The 24,489-nt window shown below is 37.3% G+C and overlaps 1 protein-coding gene across 1 annotated transcript; it reads left to right on the forward strand.

Annotated features, from left to right (window-relative positions):
- Positions 1-1,569: 1,569 nt before the first annotated feature.
- Positions 1,570-3,714, forward strand: LOC131634457 (cationic amino acid transporter 8, vacuolar-like). The gene has a single exon (XM_058905130.1). It carries the CDS (start codon positions 1,738-1,740, stop codon positions 3,502-3,504), a length of 1,767 nt encoding a protein of 588 aa, XP_058761113.1. The 5' UTR covers positions 1,570-1,737; the 3' UTR covers positions 3,505-3,714.
- The last annotated feature ends 20,775 nt before the right edge of the window (positions 3,715-24,489 follow it).

A 24,489-nucleotide genomic window follows, 5' to 3' on the forward strand; every position in this document is an offset into this window, starting at 1 on the left:
CCCTTGATCGAATTTACCTACAATAATAGTTTTCACTCGAGTATTGGTATGGCTCCGTTTGAAGCTTTGTATGGTCGGAGGTGTAGGACGCCTTTATGTTGGTATGAATCTGGTGAAAGTGCTGTGATTGGACCGGAAATTGTTCAGGAGATGACAGAAAAGATTAAGATGATTCAGGAGAAAATGAAGGCTTCTCAGAGTCGTCAGAAGAGTTATCATGATAAGAGGCGGAGAACACTTGAGTTTCAAGAAGGAGATCACGTATTCATGAGAGTTACTCCTATGACTGGTATCGGACGAGCTCTAAAGTCAAAGAAATTGACTCCGCATTTTATTGGTCCGTTTCAGATTATGGAAAGAGTAGGGGAAGTGGCGTATCGCATTGCGTTGCCACCGACGCTTGCGAACCTGCATGATGTATTCCATGTGTCGCAGTTGAGGAAATACATTGCCGATCCATCTCATGTGATCCAAGTAGATGATATACAGGTAAAGGATAATCTGACAGTTGAAGCTTTGCCTACGAGGATTGAAGATCGGAAGGTGAAACGATTGCGTGGCAAGGAGATAACGTTGGTCAGAGTAGCTTGGGGAGGACCAGCCGATGGAAATGTTACGTGGGAATTGGAGAGCCAGATGAAGGACTCCTACCCGTAACTCTTTGCCTAAGGTATGTTTTCGAGGACGAAAACTTTTCTAGTGGGGGAGAGTTGTAACACCCCATAAAATTCTTTATTTAATTTAATTAATTTTTGGATTAAATATTAGAATTATTTAAGTTAAATAAAAAAGTGCTTCAGTAGCTACACCTCCGAAGGCGAGGTGCAAAAATGAAACTTCACCAAATGCCTAAGATTTTGTTTGCGAGTTTGGAAGGGAAGAGAGATGAGAGCTTTGAAAAATAGGAAGGATTGAGTAAAAAGAATTGTAAGATTTTGGATAGAAGGGTTTTGGAGGGTTTGATTTTATTTATAACATCAAAAATCCCATAAAATAGAGAAATTAAAAAAATTATATTGAATGAGGGTTTTGGAGGACTTCCATATATTTTCAAAATATCTTTTAGTTGTTATAGTATTTCAAAAATTAAAAATATAATAATGATAATGACTCTTTCATCATTATAAACAAAATCATTTTTTCAAAAATGTCAAATAATTTTCTACATTTTTTAAAAATTTTGTTTTTGAAGCCTTTCCCTCTAATTCCTTCTAAACTCGCAAACAAAATCTAGAGTATTACGAGGTCCTCATACATCAAATCCATTTTAGAGGACCAAAATATCTAATTTATAATTATTTGAGAAATTTAAATATTCTGGTCAGAATAAAAAAACAGTTTTAGATTTTTGTTTTGATGAACAAATTCTGTCCAGATTATGATTGTATCAAGACGCAATACAAGCTTTAGTACATTACGTTTACAATTTTGGTATTGCTCCATATTTAGTGAAAAAAACAACTCATTTACCATAATTACCTTAACGATTAAAAATGGAGTACGATTCAAACTGAACACTGAACAGAAAAGAATAATATTAAATAATCAAGATCTCAGATTTTCTTTTCTCTCGAAAAGTAATGAAAAAGATACGCTATTAATTTTTTCACCATAAAATTGATATTCACGTGTTATTATTTTCTTAAAAATGTTCAACTTTTCAACTAGAAAAAGAAGACTTATATGATATCAGTACCAACCAGTATCACCATCACCAACCAATAGGCTGAGTTATCCATGGAACCACCGGCGTCCTCCTCTACCGCCGCCGCCGCCGCCGCTCCTTCAAAGCCACGCAGCTACTGGCGATGGAGCAAGCAAGATTTCTTTCCGGAACCTTCCTTCCAAACCGGGGAAACCTACCGGAATGCCTTAACAAACACATGTCCGCGACTGAAGGACCGTCTCCTGAACCGCTCAACGGATTCTCACGAACTCCTCGTCCTTCCAAAAGCCAGCGAGAATCGCATGGCTCGTGTCCTCACCTGGTGGGACCTAACCTGGCTAGCCTTCGGTGCCGTCGTCGGTTCAGGCATCTTTGTCGTCACCGGTCAAGAAGCTCGTTTCCATGCCGGTCCCGCCATTATCCTCTCCTACGCCGCATCCGGTTTTTCCGCTCTTCTTTCGGCTTTCATCTACGCCGAATTCGCAGTTGAAGTTCCCGTTGCCGGTGGATCGTTTTCGTTTCTCCGAATCGAACTCGGCGACTTCCTCGCTTTCGTCGCCGCCGGTAATATCCTCCTCGAAGCTCTCGTCGGCGCCGCCGGTCTCGGCCGCTCATGGTCATCCTACTTCGCCACAATGGTAAAAAACGATTCAGAATTTTTCCGGATCCGAATCAACTCTTTCAAAGACGGTTTCAACATGCTCGATCCGTTAGCCGTTGCAGTTCTGTTAATCACTAACGGAATCGCCGCTAGCGGAACTCGAAAAACCTCTGTCTTAACATGGATTACTTCAATTGCCACAACTCTGGTTATAGCTTTCATTATAATAGTTGGTTTTATCCACGGAAAATCGTCAAACTTAACGCCGTTTCTTCCTTACGGCGTTAAAGGCGTTTTTAACGCCGCTGCTGTTGTGTATTGGTCATACACAGGTTTTGACATGGTTGCAACTATGGCTGAAGAAACTAAAAACCCTTCTAGAGATATACCTATTGGTTTAATCGGTTCAATGTCAATGATAACAGTTATTTATTGTTTAATGGCATGGGCGCTTGTGTCAATGGTTAAGTACACTGAGATTGATGCTGAAGCTGCTTATTCAGTTGCTTTTGTTCAAATTGGTATGAATTGGGGGAAATATTTAGTGAGTATTTGTGCTTTGAAAGGAATGACAACAAGTTTGCTTGTTGGGTCAATGGGGCAAGCTAGGTACACAACTCAAATTGCGAGGTCGCATATGATTCCGCCCTTTTTCGCGCTTGTTCATCCTAAAACTGGAACACCGGTTAATGCTACACTTTTAACGACTCTATCGAGTTGTGTTGTTGCTCTTTTTACTAGTTTGGATGTTCTGTCTAGTGTTTTTTCTGTAAGTACTCTTTTCATATTTATGCTTATGGCCATTGCGTTGCTTGTTAGGAGATATTATGTAAGGGAAGCTACTGATGGTAAGAGTGATTTTTGGAAGGTTCTTTTGTGTTTGTTTGTTGTAATCGGTTCTTGTATTGTCGGGACTGTGTTTTGGAATTCGGGTTTGTTTGGTTGGATTGGGTATACGGTGGCTGCTTGTGTTTGGTTTTTGGCGACTTTGGTGATGAGTTTGCTTCCGAAGAAGAGGCAACCTAAGGTTTGGGGAGCTCCGTTGGTTCCATGGGTGCCTTCTTTGTCGATTGCGACGAACCTTTTTCTTATGGGATCATTGGGTTCTGAGGCTTTCTATAGGTTCTTGATTTGTACTGGTGTGATGCTAGTGTATTATATATTTGTAGGTGTTCATGCAACTTATGATGTGGATCATGGAATTGGTCAAGAATCAAAGCATGATGAGGTATATTAAAGTGTCAATTAAGGGGAGTAGCATGTTTTCAAGTTTCATCACTTGAGATATTGTGGATTCTCTCATGTTGTGTTAGGAATAGTTTAGCCTTATATGTTGTGGAATCATGAAGAGTGAAGTATTTTTAGTGGTTGGAGAACAACTGTGTGGAATGATGGTCAAATGTGAATCACAACTTGATATTTGTATAATTTTCAGGGCTTTTTTTAATGATCTTTTGAGGGATAGTGATCATGCAATGCATTTGTAAGTATGCATAAACCTGATCCACTTGACAACTAAGATTTTTTTGCATTGATTGGCCTTCATTTAAGTATATATGAAGTGGAAAAAATAAATACAAAGTTCACTTGTTGAAACTGTAACGTATTTGCATACTGATCTTGTTCTGGTATAGTTAATTCTTTTCTAGATTAGTTAGTTAATCTACAGTGCGATTACAATAATATATAAACTGAAAATATTGTTAACTAACATTAATAAAGTGTAGATTTTTCTCTCCTATGCTCTTTGATTCATATTGTGTATCTGAGTGAGTTTTCCTAACCAGATAAGTGATATTAGAATCCCTGCTGATGCTCAACGATCAACTCAGAAAGTAAATTAGAAAGAGAATTACAAATGTGTTGAGAAGATCACATCAGCAAAATTATCCAAAGTTGAGAAGATCACATTAGCAAAATTATCTAAAGTAGCATGGGATATCAATATAAATTCAAGAAAATGTGCCTCCAAACTCTAAGAAGACAATTGGAGTTGTTGCAAATGACCCGATAGGACATTAGAGCATCATTATCGGTGTTTCTTCCACGTTTCTTCACAGTTTTCAAACACACTGTGTCAGAGTATTATTGATATTTGCTTGTTTATGCCGTTTATTAGTTTGTAACCGTTCCTCTGCCCACCAAAGTTTATATTGTTGTATATTAATTCCACCTATTACTTTTTTAAATTTTAACATAATTAAATATAAATATGAGGTATTTATGTGGGGTTCAGTTGGACCCAATGTAGAGGTTTTGGTGAGTTGTATGGATATTTAGAAAATGTGAGTGAATTGTTTATGAAATTAGAAAGTATAAAATAATATAAAAAATTATGTGAGACTCATTTAAAGAACTCAACTGGATTTAATGGATAATGATGCTCTTACTCTTAAGTGTGTTGTTTGATAGTGTTGAATCTAATGACGAATTATGAAGCAACATCCTTACTTTATCAAACATCGGACAGTGGAGGGTGTATTTGCAATCATTTGGATGATAAAATGAGTGACAAACATAAGTTGAGAATTAAGATTAGAAAAGTGGAGCATTTTTCATAAACAATCAACATATAATATTTCTTACATTTCTTTTATCTTGTTCCTCCTTCTCCACCTCCATCTTCATACACATTTATCTAAAACCTATACAGTTTCTAGTTAAAATCAAACTAAACTTGATAGCATGAACAACATAATGTAAAACATTATCGTATTACAAAATCCATCTAAGGTTAAAACAAATCATGAATAAAAATACACAAAAATCATAGAAAAAATCATCTAAAGTAGCATAAATACTCATTTAAGATAACACATAATCAAAGAATCCCAACTGATTTAAAAATGTGTTAATTGTCTACTATAAATTCTTCACACACGCCAAATATTTCTTACTTAAAATGGATCTAAAATATGAAATTACAATTCTATGAAATAGATTATCTCTCAAATTAAACTAAAGCAAAAAAAAAAAAAAAACTTATGAAATTAATCAAATTGTAAAACACTAAGAATCTCATAATTTCAGTGTTGATTCTCTAGTTTTAGGATTGGATTAATTTTAATAAAACAAATATAGTAGCACTATGATAAATAGGATGTATTATCTTAGTTAAAAGAACAGGTTGAACAAGATATCCTATGTTATGAAAAAACATGTTGAGTTGAGATGTTCTATCAACTAAAGCAACTTGTCAGACAAGATGTCCTATGCAGAAGCTATTCGACATCGTGATTTTGGACTGGGTTGTTTGATGGGTTCAAGAATTTAACTAATGCAGAATATTCTGGGAATATTATGCAGTTCTGTGTGGCGCTGATTGATAGGTTTGGAAGATTCAAGTCAGAATCAAGTACACGTCAGGAGGAAGTGTGAAGTGTGTTTTGCCTGCGCATTTGTTAGAACTTGCGTCCAGAAGAATTAGTCCAATGTTATTCAAGACATTCAACATGGACTTGAATGATACATCTTGAATTGTGTTGTTATCTTACTCAAATAATGCTATGCTTGACCAAGACTATTGATACGGTCAAAGTTTTGTTTGATTCCAGAGTAAGTGATCAACTATTTAAAGCAGTCATCACCTCCATTATCTCATCTCATTTTTGTAAAAACGTATGTATGGCATTTGTTCAAGCATGGGTGAGTGTCGTCTGGGTTTGGGGATGTGACGGGTATCTTTGTCAACTTTTGGCTTCAAAGGGGGAGAAATAGGTTAATCCTGTTGAGATCAGTCTGGGTTATTTCTTGTTCTTTCTATTTTTGGGTTCACCAAGATGTTAGATCAGATGTTTGATCCTCTTTCTTCTTGTGTCTTATGCTCTGAGTTATGAACACTATTGTGTCTTGTGTTATGAGTTTCCCGAAATTGAGGTCTGCACCCCTGAGTTTTCCTCTAGAGACTGCAGGTTAATGTTTGACTGCCAATTATGTGGTTTCTTATGCTCCCTACGAGGAATGTTTCTGGATTAAGGGGGAGTTGTTTCAGTCTGCAAGGAATGTTTCTAGGATTGAGGACCAACCATTATACCAGAGTAAAAAGGATGCTTGGTCGTAATAGATTGATTCAGGTGAAGATGAAATAGGAGATTTTGTATAAAGATGAAGAGATTTTGGACCTCTAGTCATTCTCCTCATGTGCACCAAATGATGTTCTTTGGTGGTGTGGATTTTTTGTGCTACAATGGAGCTCATTCAAAATGCGATAAAGAATATGTCAAATACGATGTTCTGCTGATGTTTGTAGTTCCTTTTTGTTCTGCAATTCAGAGATGTATTACTATGTTTATTTATTTTAGCCAAAATTTACCAAAGGGGGATATTGTTAATTCTCTAGTTTTAGGATTGGCATTAATTTTAGTAAAACAAATATAGCAGCATTATGATAAATAGGATGTGTTATTTGGGTTAAAATTGAACAAGATGTCCAATGTTATGAAGAAACACGTTGAGTTGAGATGTTCTATCAACTAAAGCAACATGTCAGACAAGATGTCCTATGCAGAAGCTATTCGATATCGTGACTGTTTTGGACTGGGTTGTTGGATGGGTTCTAGATTTTAACCAATGTAGAATATTCTTGGAATATTAGGCAGTTCAGTGTAGCGCTGATTGATAGGTCTGGAAGATTCAAGTCAGAATCAAGAAGAATATTCACTTTCTAATTATGGAAATAATTTAGGAATATTTGATTGAAGACCAATTTTTATGCAGAATCTTCTGCAGATTTGTAAAGCTGATATGCTTTGATTTTGAAGCCCAAATCCAGTTGGGAAAGGTTATAAGTATAATCATTGTAACCTAGAAAAGATAGGGGTTCCAAATGTAGAAATACTAGGGCTTTGTATTTGTGCCACTCTCTATGAGAGTTGGTTGTTTGTGATCCACTCGATAGGTGAGTTGGACCGTGTTCCTTGAGTTGTAAGGATTTGTTATCTCTCTTAAGGTGCTAAGCATAGAGTTGATTATTGTTCATTCTAAAGCTTTTAAGCATAGAATGTTTATTATTCTTGGAGGAAGCTTTTAAGCAACTCTAAGTATTGTTCTTAGTTAAGAATGTTGGCTAGGTATTGTCATGGAATTGATTCTTCCTGTTTATTCTAAGTATTTAGAAGTATCCAATCACTGGCTGTGGTTGAAGGGGAGTTGAGGAGGGCCCCATACCTAGGTGAGTCTTAGGTAGAAAGTTAACTAGGGTAGTGATTAAGTGAGAATTCAATAAACCGGGGGTTTTTTACGTGTGAACCGGAAGTTGTTTGCATAGTACTTTGAATTGATACTATCATAGTAAACTTTATCCTGGGCTTGGTAGCTCCCAAAGTAGATGTTGTTGTACATCGAACTTGTTAAACAGTTCTGTGTGTTGTTTACTTTTTAGTATAATTGATATGTGTTTATACCTTGCCATGTGTTGTATCAAATTAGATGTCCCAACAAGTCATAGGATATATGGAATCTGATATACCATAATTTCAATTGGTATCAGAGCAAGCATCATGTTCTAATATGGGTGAGATCCTGGGAAGATACCTTCTGATTTAATGGGCAAGGAAGGAGGTTCTACTGAAAAATTTGTTTGAAGCTGCTCTGTTGTGTTTGATTTATTTTCAAACCTATGTCATTCTGCTATCTCCTGGATTATGGTGCCAATTATGTGCAAGAGAGTTTTTGTTGTGCCTGAGGAATGTTAAGGAGCCTTTTGGTTTGTGTTCCATTACATGGTATCTGATGTAACCCTGGTTGTTCATTGTGTCTCGGATGTTGAGACTTTAGAATGGTATATTAATATAAGAAGGGTATTAGGGTTTGGTCTCCTTAGCAGGGTTATGTGGCAGACTTTCCAACCAGCTGATTAAAGTTACAAAAGATACTTGAGGCTGATCTCAAGTCCACTCATAAAGGCATTCATCAATAAGTTCGATGAGAATCTGGAAAACGGATGATCAATGGTGATCATATACATCTGCATGGATATTCCTAGTTTGTGGCTAAATTAGGAAAGAGGTCACAACCTTCATATTGTTGGAAGATGGATGTCTATTGAAGACCTTGAAGGTAATCAATGGTTGTTTATATTTTCTGGTGGGAGTAATGGCTTCAGGACTAAGCTAAATATTGTGTTCCTTGAGAAGGGAACTAATGTTCTATTGGATGTTGGAACATCATATTAGCAGGTGTGCAGATTCCTGTTGCATAACAGATGCCTTGGGTGCTAAACAAATGTGTGTTGATCACATATGTTTAGAACCTTCTCCTGATCTGGAAGAGGATGCATCTAGGTTGTGTTTCAAAGAAGTTTCTATCTAGGAAACACATCTTAGAAAGTTGTGCTGATCAAGGTATGATCAACATGTTATTTACTCTTGAAGTCAATTTATTTCTGATCAACGTCAATAGGAGTGCATAAGCCAAGCTCTTGTTCCTAGTGGAGAATTTTTTAAAGGTTGTGGTTCTATTAAAGGAGAAGAATGCAATATTTTCAAGATGCTTCTAGCAGTTGGTGAAAGAGAATCCCTAATCTAGAGTTGGAGATTCTTGAATGGTTGTCAGATATAATGTCTTGACATCATTGTATTGAGAATGTATTTTTCTCAATATGTTTGAATGATGGTCCTCTCAAACAGGGTGGAGGTTATTTACTTAAACTTGATATTAGTATCAAGTCTGTGAGAATATGGAACTCTTGTTCTGATGTAGTAAAAGAGACATTCAAAGGGGTTGAGTGCTATGGAGATGTATCAACATAAGGGGTTGATTGGTGTTTTTTTAAGTGTCATCCAATCCACCTAGGATGAGCATTTCATAATTTTATTGGAGTAATGAGGAGTTGGTAATCCTATTAGGGACCAAAGGATCATGGATTGAAGGGCATCCTTGTGTTTTGAAGAATTGTGAGAAGAAGACTTATCTTGGACAGTCTGTTTGTGGTATTATGATCAGAGGAAATCTCCTCTTTAGGTGCAGAAGGATGACATCTAACATCTCAAATTCAGACAGGAGGTCTAGAAATCGTGTTGTGGAGAAAATGTTTATTGAGGTGTATAATATGCTGGTTACTGCATGTGTTTATGATCTGGTCTCGAAGGTTGACCAGCTGATGATGATTGATTCTCTTGTGTTCCCTTCAAGAGATGTGTCTGGACTACTATGAATGGTGTTTGCAACTTCAGCCAAGGAAGAGTGTTTTGGCCAGGATGGAGTGCAAGGTCAAGCCATTGGCCTAGTTTGAAGTGGTATGTGGAGGGATTGTATATCATGAATGTGTTGTCATGATGAAGTATATTATGTTACTAGTGATGTATTGTAGAAGGATGTCAGACCTTGTGTTATACCATTTGGAAGGAGGTAGTCTTATCAGCAGATTGTACCTCCAAGAGAAACTGTGAAGATAGGAACTTGAGAAAATGTTCCTTTGATGAAGGTATGCATGTGACTAATTGCAAATACTTTGACGGGAGCTGAGTATTTGTATGAGGTGTGTGTGCCAGTTTGCATTATGAACACTATGTTTCAGAAATTGTTTGAGATTTTATTTCTCTCGATGATTCTCTAGTGAGTGGTAGTTGCTGAAGGTGCGATCCTTTGTGAACTCTTTGTGTGAAAGGACTCCTAAAACAAAACAAGTTCTTTGGTTGGGGTCTGTAACCAGAAGCTGATGTCCCAAATGATGTTGCAACATCGTGCTTATTGATGACACTTGGGATTATGAATGTGGAGATTCTAATCATGGCTGTAACGCTCCGAATTTAATAAATTATTTAATTAAATTGATCAAGGATTTATTCGGTGGAATTAGTCGAAGTTGGGATTTATCGGTATTATTCAAAAGGCGTAATTGGATTAATGTATTGATTTGTGCAGTTAAGTTGTGGTCGGAGTAGTCAGAGGATTATGAATTCGCGAGTAGGTATATTTAAGTTATGGATCGATGGTAGATGTCGAATATTATTGGAAATAATATTCGGTTATGTTGTGCGGTTATTTAATTATGTGTGTTATTTGGCTTAATTGAGTAATTAGAGGAATATTATGAATTGGGCCAAGTGGAAGGAATATAACACAATGGGTGGGTTATGGGTTAAGCCCATTAGTGAGAATGAGTAGTAAGAGTTAGGGTTTTAGAGATTAAACCTCATAAATCATTTTGTGGAAAAGAAGAGAAAGAAGATAAAGAAGGGAAGAAAGAAGAAAGTTATGGCATGAAGAGAGGAACGACTCCATTGAAGATGAGGCTTTTGCTAAGGTAAGGGTGAGGTTCTTACTCTCTAAGGGTTGGCATGATGATGGGTATGGTAGAGATTAGGTTTCATAATTGAAATCCATGAATGTGATGTTGATGAATGTTGAAATTAATGAATGATTTGCTGATCTTTTGATGAGTTGTTTTAGTTTTTTATGTGAGTGAGTAAGATTGTGATTGGTGTATCATCTTTAATCCTTCAATTTCATAGTTTTAGAAATGTTAGGGTTTATGTTAGATTTCATGAAATTGGTGGTCTAAGCATGTTTTGATGATGATAAATGATGTATACTGATCATATATGCTTTGAATTGTTGATTGGAAGTGATTTTGGGTGGAGATATAGCCTTTTCGTGGGTCTGTTCGCGGCTGTATTTTTTTGCATAGTCGCGTGGCCGCTAAGCGGACCCTAGCCCGCTGAGCGGACCCTGCTGTCAAAAATATTTTTGAAACTTTGAAATGACGTATCTTTTGATCCGTAACTCCATTTTATACGCCGTTCGAAGCGTTGGGAAGCTAATGAAATTATCTATATGATAGAAGTAGAATGGTTAGAACATGATGAATAAATTATGATGTTGTTAACATGTAATTTTGTATATGTGCGTTATAACTTGATAACTTGTGAATAACATTGTGATGGCATGTTATGTGGTGAAATATTCATGATGTGTATGAATGAATATGTGTTATTTGAATGTTCTTATGGAGAAAGATTACTTGATGACTTAATTATGATGTGGTTGTTTTAATAACATGTATGTATGTGAATATGTGTTATGGCTTGATGAAATGTGAATAACATGTGTTGATATGATACGTTGTAATTTATTCATATTGTATACCGTGATGAATTGATGAGGATGTGAACAAATGTATTGGAAATTGTTTACTACATGTATAATGAGATATTGAATTGGTGAATACCATGAGTATGATTTATATGTGAGTGATAACATGTTACTTGAATCGTATTTATGCAAATGTGAATCTGTGTTCCTTGATAACAATATTGTTGGCATGATATGTGATAGGATATTCATGATGAATGTGAATGATTATATGCTGTTTATTTTTAAAAAATAAAGATGGTTCGCTAAGCGGAGCCAGTCTGCTAAGAGAAGCCTGGTTTGTATTTCGCTATTGTTTTAGTCTGCTTGAAGCGGGTGTAGCAACCTGCCCTAAAAATTAAACTTTAGAGTCGCCACCTATTCTGAAGGGCGAATAGGAAACCCTACGCAGTTAAGAGATTCGGGGTAAGTTATTATAATCAGGTCGAGGGAAGGTGTTAGGCACCCTCAACCCTTTCCTATGGCTTTGAATCTAATGGTCAAGTTTTATGGCTAACATAAAGAAAGGTAATGGCAAGATTTGAACCTGAATAGAATTTAGGGGAATGGGACTCGCCTTGGTTATCCAAGTGCCTACGTATCTCCTTAGGGAGAATCAGAGTCTACGTAGTTCGGGCACAGGGTTGTACGCCTTTGAATTTGATATGATATGGTTTGGAGGCTTTTTGAATGGCCTATCATAGTTTTGAAATGTTGTGGTTTGCAAGGCATTTTGAATAGCCTGATTGAAAAGGATGAAAATCCGTAGTATCGTGGTTTAGTGTGTTTTGAATTGTTTTAGATTTGGGCGTACAACCCTGGTTTTAATATGTTACCGTTAGTTGCGATGATCAATAGGTTTGATCATTATAGTTAACGGATTGAATAGTGTATTGCTGGTTGCTCTGACCGATAGGTTCGATCGTCACGGACAGCAAATAAATTTATTTTAATATTGTAATTAAAATTATTTATCTTTTTATTATTTTATTGCTTTATTTGGATATTTGATCAATACGACATAGAGAGTCGACCAATTCGAAGGCGGGATGAAATAGATATTCACCCGTCATTTATCCGTTAAAAGGGGGGGTTAGAATTGACGTTTTTTATTATTGGATTTGATTAATTAAATTAATCGATTGTTAATCATTGCGACCAATAGGTTTAGTCGGAACGAATAACAAATTAAATCCTAAAACTTTGGCCAAGTGGCCAGTGGGATTGGGCAATTCCTAATATGTTGATCCTCTCTAGGGTTTTTTATGATTTTTAATAATTAAAATTATCAAATAAATTAAATCGACCTAATCGAAATTATCAGGAGAAAATCCTAAACCCTAGCTAAAAGCTAACCCTAATTTATACTAACCCTAAAATAAATTAATTAAACTAACTACAAGTAATTATTGTTTAATCTAAATAATAAAATAAATAAAACAATTTTTATAAATAATAATGAAATAAACAATAAAACCTGGGTTCTAATTGTATATGGTGGGCCCTTGAAGTTCCATGGTGTGCACCTCCATGTTACTGCGTTGGATCTTGTATTGACTTGATCTGATGGCAGGAATTGCGAAGATTCACCATAGGCACGTATACGCGCGTAACATTGGATCTGCAAGGGGAAATTAAGACAAAATAATGAAGGGAGTGGGGATCGAACCCACGCACGCCCCCTACCTCGAATACTTCTCTTACCATTCCAACCAAATGGTTATTTTGTTTGTGATACGCGTTGAAAACAAAATATAAAAAAAACTGAAGTCTATAAGAAAGCGAGCGCGGGAACTTTAAACTGCCCAATAATGCAAGGACACATCATCATCTTCTTCCTAGAAAACCTGCAATATTTCTTTTACACCGGGTTTTATAGATTAGGTATAAAACGTATACTTATTACACCTATCTCTTACTAAGCCCTTCATACACGCATGAAAATCAAAACTAGAACCATGGTTGGTTCCGTCTTAACGACACGAAATCGCTGGTACCTGTTTTAAGGTATGATTTTGGCTCAATTGAGAAGCCCTAAAACGTGAGTTATGAGCCCTAATATGGCGAACCACACTATACACACGCAGCGAACGAATTAGCTGCCCAGAAAGATCCAGAATATCATAACAAACAAGGATATATGCTCAATGCATGATTATAATTCGTGTATTGTGTGAATCGACTCAAAAAATTAAACGACAAACCGGGGGTTCTGAATGATGATTTTAAGCGCTCTGATCGTGAGTGATGATTGGAATCGTTTCAGAACACTCCTAGGGACATGTTAGAATCCTACAAACTTCTTTAATCGCCCTCCCACCTTGAATTAACTTTTCAATTTTTTCTTTAAATTTCAGAGTTCAGTTATGGCCTTTGGAGGCCGAAAAAACCCCCCTCTTTTTGGTCTGCCTTTCTTCCTTATGTATAGGGATCCCAATTAGGTTAACATATTTGGATTGAATCAAGTATTTCCATCCATAAGATTTGATTGAAAATCACCTTTAAAACCTTCTAAAATTAATCTCAATTCAATCTCTTCTTACCAATTCCCTTTTCCACGAATTTACCTTACATATATGGCATTTATGTGCTTAGAGTGGATTGGAGAATAAGCAAAAAACAAATCTTTTATTTTTTCTTCCAAATATTTGATTAAATTAATCTTTTTAATGAATAAAAATTCACTAAAAATATAATAAAAATCAAATAATCATGGGCTTGAGTTTGGAGCTTCTTAATACTCTTATGAGCAAGTTTGGATTGTAAAAGAATAGGCCCATTTGGAAAAAATCCAAGTTCAGCCCTTATTTGCTTCACATTTTCCCTCCAAAATCGACCAACTTTGACGAAGCATATCTCCCTCAATTTTTAAGATATGAGAGAGTTCTAGGACTTTCTAGAAACCTCAAGATGTCCTCTATAAGCCACTATGGAACATATTTTTCATTTGGAGATTTTATCTTGATGATATTCCCTTTGACAAAAAAACTGCTTTCGATTGACCTTTAAAAAGGACCTATAATCTTTTTGACCATATCTCCCAAATGAAGCATTTCTGGCCTTGGCTTGTGAGAGACAAAGTTGTATAGAATCAAATTTCCTTCAAAGTAGGCTTTGGGGTGGGGAATTTCTGATACTCCATATGAAAGTTATGACCAGTCAAAGTTGCGTTGACTTTCTCCTATAAAAAAACCCTAATTTGAACCTTTAAATGTGTTCATCTCTGGGTTTTTATTAATGGATCATGATCAACCTTTGATCAATTGATGGATATAGCCTTGAATACTTGATGTCAACCAAAAGTCTTGAAGTTTGACTGTATTTTGACTATAGTTGACTTTTAGGTCAACATAGTCGACTATTGATCGTCTGAGCCATTGTGTGAATAATCCTTGAAATTGAAGCTTGAAATTTGACGTGGAGATGCTTTGAAACATATGAAACACCTTGAGATCCATTTGAGGCCTCAGAGATTCAAAATCCTTTGATAAACTGCAAACCCTAATTTTGAGACCCTCGATTAGGAGACTGTTGCTTGAATAAACCCTTGAACCTTGAGCCATTGAAGATGAACAGAGAAAGGAAAATTTTGGGATATGACAGCGGGGTTATGGAATTTAGAAGCATAAGCGCTCTTATGGGCCGCTAAGCGGACCCTGTTTCACAAAACTTGTCCAAACTTTGAAATGATGTATCTTTTGATTCGTGACTCCTTCTCGTATGCTGTTTGAACCTTCGTGATGCTCCAATTGATGTCTATCCATGGTATATGCTTTGAATACCCTTGGAAATCTTTATGAATCCTTTCCTTGAATTGAATTGCTTTATGTTGTGAATGTTGTTGTGAAGTGAAATATTGTTGTATGATGTGTGCAACATAGCGACGTGATTGTGAAGTGATGCATTCTCATGAATGACGATGATTTGTTGTTGTTGAAGTTCGACATTATATTAATAATGTTTGATGGTGATTTAGACGATGTTGTGATGTGTCGTATATGTTGTGTTTGTGTGGATGTTACATTCATTGAGTCACATCCATTTGCATAAAGCGACGGTGGCCTTAATGACAAAAACGACGGTGGCCTTTGTCATACCCCAAATTTGTCCTACCCTTATTTATCTGGCTTATAAATTCATATACATACATCATTTAGGTCATGGCCCAATTCATGCATTCATATCATGGGTACTGTTCCAAAAAGGAGCTCCTGGCACAAAGAACTTCTGATTAAATATACAGATCTGAGGTCTGGTCCTGTGACATTATCCTTATGAGGGTTTTCCTGGATCAGGGTTTTCTCACCCTCAACTCATAGCATTGGTTAGAAAGTAGAAGCCTGTTGTTCATCTGATTATCCTGAGTTAGGGTTTCTTGACCAAAGTCAACACAGTTGACTTTCTTGTCAACACACTGATCAATAGTTGATTTTATGAAAGGAGATGGTATGATGACCGTGTGGAGGCGTTCAGTTGATTTCCATTGGTTAGAAGCTGATTAATTGGGAATTTCATTAAGATCGGAGAAAAATCAGAACAGTTGACTTTTGGGTCAAAATCAGGTCAATCACTCAAATACTGACTTTTTGTGGAAAATCGGTCAAGAAAAGTCAAAAAATGGATAAAATCGGGAGCTTGACAAAAATTGCCAAAAATAGAAAAATATCAAAAAAGGAAAGTTTTATACTTAGAAAAATTTTTGGTTCTTAAAAAGTCTAATGAACAGCTCACTTCATCACCAATTTACACGTGGCAAATGGCATTTTTTGGAGAAATTTCCAACATTAATGTTGTTCCTCTCATGGAGAATAACAACTTTGTAGTTGGACACTTTTTCATTTGAAGCCTGGATCAAGAGTTATTAAGGTTTGAAGTGGAAGATTTCCATCTGAATCGAGTCATGAAGCTGGACACATTTCTGGTCATACGTGACACATTTCATCGAGCATGTGGCGTGCTAACTTTGAAGCCAATTATATGGAAATTCAGGGACCTCACAAATGTAAACTTGGCATCAGGCTCTTCCTCTCCATGCCCTCTCCCCATTGATACCAAGATTACGGAAACTAGACGTGTATGGAGAGAGTTATAAAGCTTAAAAGTGGTGACCATGCAAAAACGTCTCGTAGCATAAAGCTGAGTCAGAATCCCAAGTCACACGCATGCATTTGATCAAACACATGGTGTGCTGACTTTGAAGCCAATCTTATAGCTCTACAAATTTCCATTGAGATCAATCTTGATGCCAAACTATTCCTTGCCATGCCTCCTATCCAACAAGATAATGGACATTAATTTTGGTGGCACGGCCAATGAGATACAAGGCTCTAAAGTGCTACCTTTGCAAAGTTCCATTTGGGCAAGGACATGGGCCAGATCCGGTTACACGCACGCGAGCCCTTGGCAGTCACAGTCCACCTCGTTTCAGTCATGTTTTCCCATACTTCCAAGCATTATCCTAAGAACTTCCAAACATGAAACTTCCTCCACCTCATCCCTTCTCCTCATAGAACTTGAAAGTGAAGCAATTGATGAGTCATGGTGAGAGCTATGTGTACACAAAGTAAGCATCATGGGTGATTTATAGCATGAGGCAACGACAAAATCTTGCAGCCAGGCATACACCAGTCAGCACCACAGTTCCATGTTTAGCCATGCATAAGGAAAGGCACGTGAAATGCAAGGTAAAATCTTACTACAAGACACCAAAACGTGCACACTAAGTTTGGAAAATAATCCACTACATGTTCACCACACCATACATTCCCATACTCCCACCTATATAATCCACAAAACTCTTCATAACACACACTCATTTTTCTTTTCTCAGTTTACACACTTCATTTTTCTTTCTCATTCTCAAAAAGCTCTCTCTCCTCACTCTCTTTTTTCCCTCGATTCTCTCTCTCTCTCTCTCTCTCTCTCTCTCTCTCTCTCTCTCTCTTCCATGAACTCACCTTCAAAGCTTGTTACAATTTGTAACAAACTTTAACAAACTCATAACAACCACTAACCAACTTCACCTTCATCTTCTTCCTCAACCCTTCACCATCACCATCACAAACCTTCATCCGTAACAACTCTGAACCACCACTCTCCTCCACCTCTAACCTCTACCTTCAAACACCATCTTCATCTCCTTCATCATCTATCAACAACAGCGTCCTCACCATAACTAACCACCACCACCTTCAAACCTTCCCTCACAATCATCATCACCTTCTCCAAAATCAACTTCAAACCGATCAAAGAAACTTGTAGGTTCATCACCTTTGTTCAGTTGGTGATTCAGTGGTATTCACAAGAGGATTCGGTTCATAACCACAAGGAAACCGTTGCAAACGTAACGAGACTCGAGAAATCAGTTACAACAAGTCTGAAGATAAATCACAGAAAGTTAGTTCCGGCGTTTATTTCGCATTGAAGGTCGCAAGTAATTCATTGTTTCCTCTGCGCCATGATTGTTAAAGCCATAGTAGAGTTCTTTTGAAGCTCGCGGTTCGCCAACGTGTAAGTTCTCTTGATTCTTTCTCAGCATCGTAGCTAATAACTGTTCTTGAACTTGGAACGTATGATTGAGTATTGTTGTGCTGTTTATGACTGTTCTTGTGGAATCCCGGTGACACTAGGTATTTGTATAATGCTTCAGTTAGATCTTTAAGATGCTTTAATGGAGAAACTAAGATCATAATCATGCTCAGCACGAAATTTCGAGTGGGACGGTGGCCCTTGGTTTCGTTTCTGGGCGTGATGAGTTTTGCGCCACCGTGGGGCTCATCGGAGAAGACGACCGGAGTTCGTCTCCGGCGTCTGTGTGAGAGTCAAGGGTTTATCCCGTTTTGGCTTGCGTGGCGCTCAATTATTGGACCTCTTTCCATAGGTTTTGGGGGCTTTTGTCCTTATTCATATCATTAGTAGGTGACGTGTTAAGGCCCGATTGGATGAAACATTCTTTTGTCCGTATCTCACTTAAAAGATTCCCAACCAGTTGATGAATGTGTTAATATTTCCATGTCCCGTTTTATTAAATGAATACTATAGTCTAACATAATATTCCACATGATAATAAAAGTGAAATAAAATGAAATAAAAAATGGAAGTGAATAAGTGAGAGTGTTGGGCCTCACACGCTCTGGGCCTAGAACTTTTTTTGAATCACACCCCTTCATTGCTGGTGTACACGTTTGTAATGTGGATTGGGCCTGAGCGCCCCTGCCATCCGTACCCCCTTGATTGCAGGCCCAGTTTGCTACACAACATAACTTTAGTTCATTTCCCAACTGCTTTTACACCCCCCTGCAGTGTAGATTAGATCTCCATTTTAATCTTTGTTTTCCTTTTATTTTTAGCTCATAATTCCGATTTTAGATAAAATAAAATGCATAAAATCAAGGGTTAATGAACTTTTTGGTCCCTCTAAATATTGCAGATCTCGTTTTTAGTCCCTTTAAAATTTTTCTTTAAGAAATCGTCCCTACAAAATTTTTCATCTAAACTATTGGTCCCTAACGTCAAATTTGCTAGAGATTAGCTACGACTTTAGCCACCGATTAGCTACAAAATTTGACGTTAGGGACCAATAGTTCAGAAGAAAAATTTTGAAGGGACGATTTCTTGAAGGAAAATTTTGGAGGGACTAAAAACGAAATTTGAAATATTTAAAGGGACGAAAAAGTTCATTAACCCTAAAATCAATGTGTAGCTAGTTTAGATATTGTGAATAATTGTCATGATTTTTGTTAATTTTTCTTAATTGTTTTAGTCCTTTTAATTGAACTATTTCTTTGCACTTCCTTGTAAATAATTCTTTAATAAACTTAGGAATTAATTTTAGTCCCGATTTTTTTCATAGACTTAATTGATGTATGTGTGTTTGTGAATATCATTTACTTGTTGTAGTTCTCAACGTTATTTGCCATATTGATTTTCTTTTACCTATTCCATGTATAGTTTTTTCCTTTAATGAAGTGTATAGTTCTTTTATTATTTTGATTCCCTTGTATAGACAACTTAGATTAGAATTTAGAAATAGTTCCCTTCTTTCATTCTTTTTTCTTTTCAACTTTTAAAATACTTAATAAATACCGACAAGGATCATACCGCTATTATTTTTCATAGTAGGAAAGAAATGATTGGGGCGTAGGCCCCGATGTATGTTCTTTTCTACTTAGCGGAAAAGAAATGATTGAGGTGTGAGGCCTCGGTGTATTTCTTAACCGCTATTTAGAGAAACGATTGTGGCGTAGGCCTCGACATACATTCTCTAAATATTCATAAAAAACTTCTTTTTGTATTTCTTTTCTACTTAGCGGAAAAGAAATGATTGAGGTGTGAGTTCTCGGTGTATTTCTTAGTCGCTATTTAGAGAAACGATTGAGGTGTAGGCCTTGATGTGCGTTCTCTAAATACTCAAGAAACAAAAACTCTTTTGGTATGATCTAAGTCACAAATAAATTCCCTTAAAAAACACCAACCAAAAACACTTAAAACACTAATAAATGGTCAGATTTAAAACAAGGTAAGGAAGTGATGCGAGGCCTTGTAGTGGGTTTTGTCACCATGGAATTACCCTAAAAGACACAAACCAATCTCTCTTTTTTTCTTTCTAAGGGCAATGTTATTTCCGCTCGAACGCATCGTAGGTCGATCCCTTATGCAAGAGCGCGAACATTAACTCCGCCCAACTAAAAAACACAAAAACAAACAGGAAATCTTGAGCCGAGCTACGGTAACTCTGATTCCTGAAAAGGATACGTAGGCAGCGGGGTAGGGCCCGTGCGAGTACAATTCTTTATTTTCCCTACATTGTGCATTCATTCGCATATTGACATAGACATAGTATACACCCATTAGATAGAAACAAACATAGGTGGATACCATCGAGTACGATGGGCGTGAGGGGTGCTAGTACCTTCCCCTTGCGTAACCGACTCCCGTACCTAGATTCTCTGGTCGCAAGACCTTGTTCCTTCCTTTGCTAGGTTTCCTGATATTCCTTTCCCTTATGGGATAAATATATTGGTGGCGACTCTGTTCATTTTTCGCGAGCGTGCGACAGCCTTAATGGCAAATAGCGATGGTGTTCCCAATGGCAAAATTGAGACGGTGGGAGTTTTACTCCAAATGGTACCACAGGCATTTGCATAAGTCGAGTCACATGTGAATTTCATTTGATTCTTATTTGTGTGGTGTCGTTTTTTTTACCTCCCCGTTTCACTTGGGAGGACGGCACGCTAAACCCTTCACGCGAAATTTGGAAGGAGAGAAGCGCCCTTGTGGGATGAATTTTATTTTAGTTCTTCCTACGATAGCACACAGACTTTTTAATTATCCTACGAGGAGGAAGGGGAAAAAGATCTCAAATAAACCTTAGGAGTTTTCTAGGTGTGGGGATTCACCTAGACTAGAAATTTTGTAGTCCGGGAGGTCGGTTATACATAGGGAAGGTTTTAAGCTCCCTACATATCCGTAGTACTCTACGGGAACCTTCTCTGTGTCTATGTGTTTGTGTTTGTTTCTAATTGATTGGGAAAGTTTCTCCTTTGTGTTAGAAGAGAGAATTGAATTGAAATGAAAGACAGATGGACTGATTGTTTTTGGTTTTTGATTAGCTCGCTGAGATTCCTTGTGAATCTCATGCCTGTAAGAACAAGCATACACTCACAAATGAGTTTTTGATTCATGGCAAACATCACAAGCAATCAAATACAAGAGCACAAGTGAATGACTCAAAGAAAATGGAGTTTTGACCAACTTTGCATCTGACAGGTCGACCTAGTTCACAATCAGGTCGACCCAAACTGAAGCAAAATTAGCATACTTCTGTTAGGTCGACCCAGAGCTTCAGCAGGTCGACTCAAAGTGAAGCAAAAACAACATGTCTCTGTTAGGTCGACTCACCCTCCATCCTAGGTCGACCTAAATTGAGAAAAATCTCAAGAATGCAATCTAACTGTCTTTAGTTCGACCTAACCGACCAACAGGTCGACTCAACTGGAAGTAATTGCAACTTTGCCAAATCTAACTCTGTTAGGTCGACCTAACCAACAAAGTAGGTCGACCTATCTGCTCAAAAACTGCCAAATTGAATGTTGGCTCTGCATCAACACACCAGCTCCCATATATATTGTTTGCTGTCAATTATTGAAGTTCTAAACACCAACAACGGAAAGATACACAAAGGCTTCTCATCTTCGATCATCGACACAACTCCAACACAACTACACACAATCATTTTTGCATTGAGGGTTTGCGTTCAAGATCGATAACATCCATGGAACGGAATTGAAGATTCCTAGTGGGTGAAGATTTGTGGGGTTTTTGGTGAATAAAATCTGCGGATTTTGTCCTCCAAGATTGGTGAATTTTGGGGGTTTTATCAAGAGGCTTTATCAAAGATTCAGCAGAGTGTGAAGATTGAAGAACAAGGGTTCAAGGAATTCAATACACTGCAACAAGGAAGTCAAAGTGAAGCTCTTGGAAGACCTTGATCTGGCTCAAGATTAAGGGGGAAGAAGATTCAAAGGATCAACATAATTGGTTTATCGTTTATCGCTTTGTTATCTTTTTTGTATAAACTGTTTTCAATAATAATGAAAGACATCCCAATTCCCGTTTGGAATTGGGGGCAGATGTAGTCGTAGCGAGGACGATCGACGAACTGCCTAAACAAATATCGTGTTGTTATCGCTTTTGTCTTTTCATTTACGTTCTGTTCGTACTTGGTTATAATTGCAAATTGATCAACGATTCAAGTGTTAAAATTGTGTATTAAGAACCTTCGTAAACATCACAATTCACCACATATTGAATCACAATCAATTTGGATATTATCACCAAGTGTTTGTGCTTTTGCTTCATCCATTATCAAAGCATTGCAAACAAAGTTTATCAAATCAGAAGTTAATCGTTTTTCATTAGAGCAACAAATTGATTCTATAATCTATCCTTTCATTGTTAATCCCAATTATCTTGTGGTTTTATCACATATACAACCTTTTCAATAGCGGTTCGGAATAGACGCGAGTCGATCCTGAATCGCTTTCGCTTAAGTTTGAAATAATTCCGAAAAACTCTGAGAGATCTATTCACCCCCCTCTAGATCCTTAAGCCTAGCGTCTAACAATGCCTACATATCCCTAATGGAAGTCAGAGCTTTTTGTAGTTCGGGGAACTAATTAGAGAAGTGAATTGATATTTTTGGTGCCTTGCTTGAAGCTCAAGGTTGAAGCTTGAATTAAATCTCTGTTTACAGGAGAGAGACATGAAGTCATCTTTACAGAGAGGTATTTCTACTATTCCACCACAAACATTTAAAGTGATAGAAAAGCTGAGTCTGTTTCATAAGAGAGGGACCTTACTTGGTTGTGTGCAAGTATGCCAGTCGTGTGTCTCTTGAATGAAAGAAAGATTCTCGACCAAATTAGGGAAAGTTGTACAAGTCTGGGGATGTGCCAGAGCATGCCTTTCAGAGTCCTAAATGGGAGAATGTTTGAAATTGAAATGTTTGTTTGTTTGTTTGTTTGAATGTGGTCAAATAGGAGAAATATCTCTCTATAGAGATAAGTCAGGTCTATCTACTGTATAAAAGATTTGAATTTGACTGGCTTGTATGAGGCCCAAGCTTGAGGCTTAAAAGGTTTTTATTGACTTTGGGAGATGACTTCACTGGGAATTTGACTTTGACTAAGGAAATTTGTGTTCTGTATGAAGCCCAGAATTGTGGCTGACTCTAGCTGGAGAGTGTTTATTTTGTTTTTGATGAAGGGTTTATTTTAGTGTTCTGTACAAAGCCCAGAATTGTGGCTGACTCTAGCTAGGGAGACTCTATTTTGTGCCTTGTACAAAGACCAAGGTTGTGGCTGACTACTGAGGAAACAGAGTTTGGAGACTATGGATGACTCTATTTTGTGCCTTGTACGAAGCCCAAGGTTGTGGCTAACTTGCTAGGGAAAAAACTCAAAGGATATGAATCTTTTGACAGAGAAAAGGATGTTTATCTGCCTTGTACAAAGCCCAAGGTTGTGGCTGACTTAGTGGGGAAAAGATCCTAAAGATTAGGAATCTTTGACACAGGAAATGATGTTTATCTGCTTTGTACAAAGCCCAAGGTTGTGGCTGTTTAATGGTGAAGGACTCACTGTGGAGACTCTATTATCTGCCTTGTACAAAGTCCAAGGTTCTGGCTGATTCTGGATAGGGGAATACCTGTGAGTAGGGTTTTTGACTCTAATGGGAGTATCTACCTTGTACAAAGCCCAAGGTTGAGGCTGACTCTTAATGGGGAAAAGATCTACCAGTGTGGGATCTTTTGACTTAAAGGAGAATATCTGCCTTGTACAAAGCCCAAGGTTGTGGCTGACTCTAGTGAGGATTACTCTGTTGTTTAGAGATTAAAGATTGACCCTTCTGGGGATTGTGCTCTTTGTTAAGCAGGGGTTGATGAATGAAAGACCCAGGTTTGAAGGTTGATCTTACTGGGGAATTTGTTTGAGTGATTGAGATTGACCCAGGGTTTACTCTACTGGGGAGTTTTGAAGGTTTGAATAAAAAAAATGATTTGGAAGCTAACCCTTTCCAGGGAATTTGGATTTGAAGGATTGATTTTGGAGGCTGACCATTTCCAGGGGTTTTTGTAAAATGGAGGAATTGATGGAGGCTGACCCTTTCTAGGGGTTTTGACTTTGAATGATTGGGTAGCACTCCATTGATATGAAAGGATGAAAGGATTGATTTAGACTTCTTGTTTAAAGCCCAAGATTAAGGCTGACTCTGGCTGAGGATATTTCAGATGGAGAACCTAGACTCTACTAAGGAGAAGACTCACTGGAGATTGAGAATAAAGGTGAAAGAGACTGTCCATGTCTCTCATTCCAAAAGGTGAACTCAATACTGAGATTGAGACATTCTTAGCTTGTTTAAAGTCTGGTTTAAAGAATAGAAGAATCTCACCAGGGTAGGCTAAAAGGTGACTAAAGACATGTTCCTATGTTTATAAGAAACCTGATGGGTCCTTGTATACAAGATCAAGAGAAATCTGGGAATATGCTTTTAAGAAGCCTGTGGGTCCTTGTATTGTAGGCCCAAGAGGAGGCTAATCGAGGGTCATAGAGGATCCTTGTTATAGCACAAGAGAAAGCTATGTGGTTTT

Source organism: Vicia villosa, unplaced genomic scaffold (assembly GCF_029867415.1).
Source record: "Vicia villosa cultivar HV-30 ecotype Madison, WI unplaced genomic scaffold, Vvil1.0 ctg.001302F_1_1, whole genome shotgun sequence".
Taxonomy (NCBI): Eukaryota; Viridiplantae; Streptophyta; class Magnoliopsida; order Fabales; family Fabaceae; genus Vicia; species Vicia villosa.